The 5,784-nt window shown below is 66.3% G+C and overlaps 2 protein-coding genes across 2 annotated transcripts in view; one reads left to right on the forward strand and one right to left on the reverse strand.

Moving 5' to 3' along the window:
- EMIHUDRAFT_207782 (hypothetical protein) overlaps nucleotides 1-1,831 on the reverse strand; it is a gene marked incomplete at both ends in the record, with an annotated part of 2,518 nt that extends 687 nt beyond the window's left edge. The window contains 2 exons of the mRNA XM_005774100.1: nucleotides 868-947; nucleotides 1,267-1,831. Of these exons, the coding sequence (XP_005774157.1) occupies nucleotides 868-947; nucleotides 1,267-1,831 (645 nt within the window). The remainder of the gene's footprint in view (nucleotides 1-867; nucleotides 948-1,266) is intronic.
- Nucleotides 1,832-4,787: 2,956 nt separating this feature from the next.
- Nucleotides 4,788-5,784, forward strand: part of EMIHUDRAFT_435689 (hypothetical protein) — a 1,886-nt gene continuing 889 nt past the window's right edge. Inside the window, exons 1-2 of the mRNA XM_005774101.1 lie at nucleotides 4,788-4,812; nucleotides 4,993-5,784. Of these exons, the coding sequence (XP_005774158.1) occupies nucleotides 4,999-5,784 (786 nt within the window). The 5' untranslated portion in view covers nucleotides 4,788-4,812; nucleotides 4,993-4,998. The remainder of the gene's footprint in view (nucleotides 4,813-4,992) is intronic.

The following is a 5,784-nucleotide window of genomic DNA, read 5'->3' on the forward strand; positions in this document are numbered from 1 at the left end:
AGAAAGAAAAGAAAGAGAAAAAAAAAGAGGAAAAAAGAAAAAGAGCAAAAAGAAAAAAAGAAGGGAAGAAAAGAAAAAAAAGAAAAAAGGAAAAGGAAAGGGAAGAGGAAAAGAAAAAGAAAAAAAGAGAGAAAAAAGAAAAAGGAGAAAAGAAAAGAGAAAAGAGAAAAAAAGAAAGAAAAAAAAAAACCAAGGGGGGCGAGGCGTCGTTGCGGGGGCGGTGTGGGCGCCAGGGTGAGACCGGTGGTGCTGTCGAGCTCCGCGTCGACGGGCGCGTTCGGCGGCCGCACGAGCAGGTTCTGCGGCCTGGAGGGCAATGTGGAGGGCAAGGGGGACGTGTGGGCCGTGTGCTGGCGTGGCGAGCAGGCTCTGCGGCTTGATGTCGGCCATCTCTCGGCTATACCTCGGCTATCTCTCGGCTACCTCTCGGCTGTCTCTCGGCTGCCTCTCGGCTGTCTCTCGGCTGCCTCTCGGCTGTCTCTCGGCTGTCTCTCGGCTGTCTCTCGGCTACATCTCGGCTACATCTCGCTTGATGTCGGCTACATCTCGGCTACATCTCGGCTATCTCTCGGCTGCCTCTCGGCTGCCTCTCGGCTACATCTCGGCTACATCTCGCTTGATGTCGGCGTGGATGAGGCGGACACGCGAGAGAGCGCGCAGCATGTCGGTCAGCTGCGCGGCGGAGCAGGCCGTCAGTCGGCGGGACACACGTCCTGGCGCGGACGACGGGCCGCACGCACTCGCGGGACACACGGGGCAGACACGCGTGGCGGTCTGTGCGATCTCGGGAGAGGGTCGACGGTCACAGAAACGAAGAGTCAGCAGTACCAGCGGGCCGGCTCTCGGCCGAGCGAGGCGTGATCACACCTGCGCGGCGGCGGCGACCACAAAGTCGAGCCTGCAGGGCCGCAGCCCTCGCTTCAGCTGCACCTCGTGTAGCGACGGACCTAACGCGCAGATTGTGGGAGATTGTGGGGAGATTGTGGGGAGATTGTGGGGAGCTTGTGCACCTCACTGCAGCGACGGGCCTGGAGTGTCGCACCGGCGTCGCCAGCGTGAGAGTCCGGGTGTGAGTGTGCTCTCTCGACTAGCACAGGGGGTGCGGCGCGTGTGCAGTCGAGATACGGCCGACTGTGCGCGCTCTCACAAGGCCCTCGCTCGGCTCTACCGCGGGTGCACCCCCTCTCCGCGGAGGGCGCGGCGGCGGAGGGGATGCATCTAGGGCGAGGGCGCCATGCAGCGACAGCGCGAGCGCGGAGCGCACACCGCACGCAAAGTCGACAGCACCGTGCAGCTGCGGGAAGAGGCCGCCCGACGGGCCGAGAAGGTGCAGCGCCGCCAGCTCGCGCGACGGGTCGCCGAGCGAGCCAACCTTGAGCGCCAAGTCGCCGCCGCCCTCGGCCGGCACCGGCGAAGTTGGCGACGCGCGGCCGGGCTTGCAGTCGGCGACGCGCTCGCACTGCCAGACGACCGAGTGGGCCCCCGTGCCCACCCGCTTGGCCACGCGGAAGCTGGCTCCGCCGAGCACGAACCGGGCACCCGGCACGCAGCCGTCCGCCTCGCACCCCATCGACCCTCTCCAATCGGCGTCCGACTGCGGCGACGACCAGCCCAAGCCCTCCAGGTCCCACGGCGCTCGCCGCCGCCGCGAGCGTCTCAGCAGCGGCAGGTCCGACGGCGTGGCGGCCTCCGGCCCCGTGACGAGGTCCACGAAGCTGTCTACGAGCGACGGCGAGACCTCCAAGCAGTCGCACGCCGGCCCGCCGTCGCAGCAGCCAGGGCACAGGCTCCCGCCGCAGAAGTAGGGGAGCAGATCACGCAGGCGCGTCATGAGCGGCGCCGCGTGTGTATGTGCCTGTCACCCAAGCGCTGGAGATTTCTTTTCTCCTCTTTCGACACACCGATGGGACTGGCTGTTCTTCACCTTTCTACCTACCTACCTACCTGGGACTAAAGCGCGCACTACACTAACACAGGTACAGCACAAAAAGAATTCGTAACTCCTAACATGTAGAATAAGGTTAATGACTGCACTCTAAGTGCTCTGTCGACGTCGGTTGGGCTCAACCCAGTTTTCCGGAAAACAAAAAGGAAAACAGAGGGTCCCCAGCACTTTGCGTTTCCGGAAATTTCCAGGGAAAACAGAGGGTGTTTGGTGCTCCATTCTGGAAACTCGCGAGTTTCCCTGAGTCTGAGAGCTGAGTCTGAGAGCTGGTCTGGGGCAAAATCTGAGGCAAAATTGAGGAAATCGACAAAATACCCAGGCGGTCGCAGGGTAATTTCTCCAGGTATACACGGGTTCTCCGCGAAATTCCCGGCATTTTGTCGATTTGGCCTAAAATTTGGCTGATTTTGGGCCCAAACCAGCCTCAGACTCGGCTCAGAGCAAAAAATTTGACGATTTCCACGCAGTTTTCCCCGGAAAATAGAGAGGAAAAGAGAGGGTGTTGTAGAGATGCGATCACCCCCCATGGAGTGCCCTTTCTAGTCATTCTAGTGAATGAATTGACTCGTCCCAGTGGATGTGTCCGATTTCCGACGTCCCTGTCAAAATGTGCGTGACGTCCGATCCTTTGTAATCGTCTAGAGACGCTGGATACATGAGCACGGAGCCGGCCGCTCCCGGCCCCACGCTGCGCCCACGGCCCGCGCGGCCGGCGCAGCCGCCCGGGAGCTCAGGCGCTACCGCTCCGCTTGCGCATGGTAGCGGCCTACGGTCCGCATCCTGCCGTCCGGCAGCGCAGACGCCGGAGAACCGAGCCCAACACCCTCCGCCCAACCCGGCCCAGAGGCCGCCGGCCGAGGCACCCGCCGCGACACCGCCCATCGGTGTCGCCGAGGCAGGTGCACTCAGCCCCAGCGGGCAGACGCTTGCCGCCGCAGAGCTGGCGTCGCACCAGAGGCAGTGCGCAAGCGCACAGCCTTTGCCTTTCGTGCAGATGCAGCACCCTGGAGTGCAGCCGCAAATGTACCTGCCGCCCTCGTCTGGCTGCATGCACGGCCAGTCCCTTGCCGACCAGTGGGCCAGCTGCGCGTCGATGGCCATGCCTTCGCAGGCCTCCGGTTTCGGCTGGCCTGCCGCGCCTGCTCTCATGGACCCCGCTTGGGTGCAGAGCCCGCATGGCTGCTGCGCGCCCGCCTTCCACGGCTGCGGTTTGGGGCAGGTGCAGCCCTCTTGCGGCTCCTACCTCCACACTGGCGCGCAGCGGCTCTACCCCTGCGGCGGCGAAGCGTGGTCGCCCTTTACGCAGCAGCACCAGGTGCAGCAGCAGATGCAGCAGCAGCAGCAGCAGGTGATGCAGCAGCAGCAGCAGCACGCCGCCTTTCAACCCGGGTTCCCTGCGCCTGGCGCTTCGGCTGCCGCCATTGGCGCTGACCAGGCCGCCTCCGCCGCCCGAGGGCAAGCCGGAGTCGGTGAGCGCGACCCTCAGGTCGAGGGCCTCGCCTCTCTCCTCGCCCAGGCCGTGCGGCAGAGTGCCGGTGGCGCCAAGGCCAAAGTCAAGGACGTCAGCGCCGCCGAGGCTAACGCCGTCGCCACCACGCTCGACCCCGCCGACGTCGCCCCTTTCATCGCGCGCTTCAAGAACCTGTGTGGCTCGCAGCCCTCCCTCCCGTCCTCACCTCCGGTGCACCACTGCACACCTCTCAGCGCACACCTTTCACCTCCGGGTGTCCGGGAGCGACTCACTCCGCAGGCGCAGCCATGCGCGAGGAGGAGGGACCTCCTGCCGCGCCTCCCTCCGGCTCTGCCGGCCGCGCGCGGCAGTTTGGGTTGCCATGCTGGCCGGGCACGCGGCCTGCCGCCGCGGCCGCGGCGTGCCGCTGCTCCTTGCGCCGCTCGGCCTTGGCTTTTTTCCGGAGGGCTGCCTCGTCTGCGCCTTCCTCGCCTGCGCCCTCCTCCCCGTCCTCGCCCTCCTCCTCCTCCTGCTGCTCCTCCGCCCACGGCGGCGGCGCGGAGTGCGCGGGCGCCGCGGGTGGCGCCGCGTGCCACGGCCAGTCCGGCGGGTACGCGTCCTTGTCCTCGAGTATGACGGTGAAGACCTCGCCGGGCTGCTTGCCCGGCGGAATGGTGACCTCGATCCGGTCCCCGCTGGGCGGGCGGATGAAGATCGTGTGCGCCGAGGAGGCGGTGGTCTCTGGCATCGCAAAGGTGTGAAATGACCAGCTGGGTTCTTGATGACGAGTTGCATGTGCTCCATCTGCAGCGAGAGCTGGCAGAGCGACCGTTCGAGGCGCTCGAGGTCGGCGACGTGGCCGGCGTTGCGGAGATGATCGCGAATGTGCATGTCGCGCTTTTTGATCTCCCTGTGCTGGAAGTCGATCTTTTGCTGCAGAGCCTGCAGGTCGCTCGAGGCTGCCATGCTGGTGGACCAACTGCCGGAGTTGGACGCAAGAAGAAAACGCCCCGATTCCTCCCTTGGGTTATCGGCTCCTATAACGGGGTCTTTTCATCGCACAGCGCAAATCTATCGCGGCGCACTCGCCTTGGTATTGCTAAAAATCTTCCATCTGTGAGCCTAGCGCAGCGCGAACTCGCCGTCTGAGCCTAGCGCAGCGCCTCGGAAAACACCATCGCCAACAAGCCCTCCGCGCTCGCGCGGAATACTTTTTTCCGGCAGCGATTTTTCCGACTCGCAAAAGCCTCGACTCGAGCTCTCTCTACCACTCTCGACGCTCGGACCCCCCACGCATAGGTTAGGATGCATAACCACCGGGGGGGGGGGGGGGGGGGCGGTCAGAAGAAAGGGAGGCAAAGCGTTTTTTCTGGCAGCGATTTTTCCGCGACTCGCAAAAGCCTCGCGGCCGCCGCTGGTGACGCCGCGGCCCCACGCACCCTACACAAAGAAGGGCGGAAGCTCCCTCGCGCCTGCAGAGAGCGCGCGGCCGCCGCCGCCGCCGCTTCTCGCCGCCTCTCTCGTGCTCTCCGTCTCCCGACCCCAGCCCCACCCCGCTTTCCCTCGCTCCCTCTGAGCGCGCCCCGCTGTGTTGCAGGTTGCCATGACGCTGCAGCGCTTGCACTCGAACGGGAACTACCCGTCGGTGGCCTCTCTCGCGAGCGCCCAGCGCGCCGCGCTTGTCGCGCCGCTCGTCGCCCTCGGCGCTGTGGGCCTCTCGCTCGGCGCTGCGTGGGCGTGGCAGGCCAAGCAGCAGATGCCGCTGCTCGACGATCGCGCCGAGGAAGAGGGCGCGGAGGGGGAGGGGGCGTGCGTGGATCTGCCGGCGGCCACCAAGCCGGCGGCGCGACGCCGCCACAAGCGGCAGAAGGGGCGCTCTGCCGACGCCAAGGCGGTTGCGGCGGCGCAGCGCGGCAAGGCCTCCTCCGCAGAGGAGGGGTCGGAGGCGGGGAGCGAGGGGGCGACCGGCAAGGCGTACGGCAAGGGGTCGGCGGACGGCGTCGAGCGTGCCGACTCCGACACCGCCTCGACGCACGAGCCGGCCGCCGAGGCTGCGGCGCTTGCCCCTCCGGGGGATGCGGACGACGCCGCCGACGACGCTGCCGCCGACGACGCGGCAGCCGACGACAGCGCGGCCGATGTCGAGGTTGCGCCGATGCCGGCCAGTGAGCCGGAGCTGTGGACGACCAGCATGCCCGCCTCACCCCCCGCCGCCTGGAGCGAGGATGCCGCCAGCCCGGGTGGCTGGAACGTCGTCGAGCGGCGACGCGCGCGCACCCGGCGGCCTTCCCCGGAGCCCGACGCGGCGAGCGGCGCCGGGGAGGGCCCTGTCGCGGCGGCGGAAGCTGCTGCTGCGGGCGCAACGTCGGACGCCGGCCTGGCTGTGCTC

Source organism: Emiliania huxleyi (genome assembly GCF_000372725.1).
Source record: "Emiliania huxleyi CCMP1516 unplaced genomic scaffold EMIHUscaffold_32, whole genome shotgun sequence".
NCBI lineage: Eukaryota > Haptophyta > Isochrysidales > Noelaerhabdaceae > Emiliania > Emiliania huxleyi.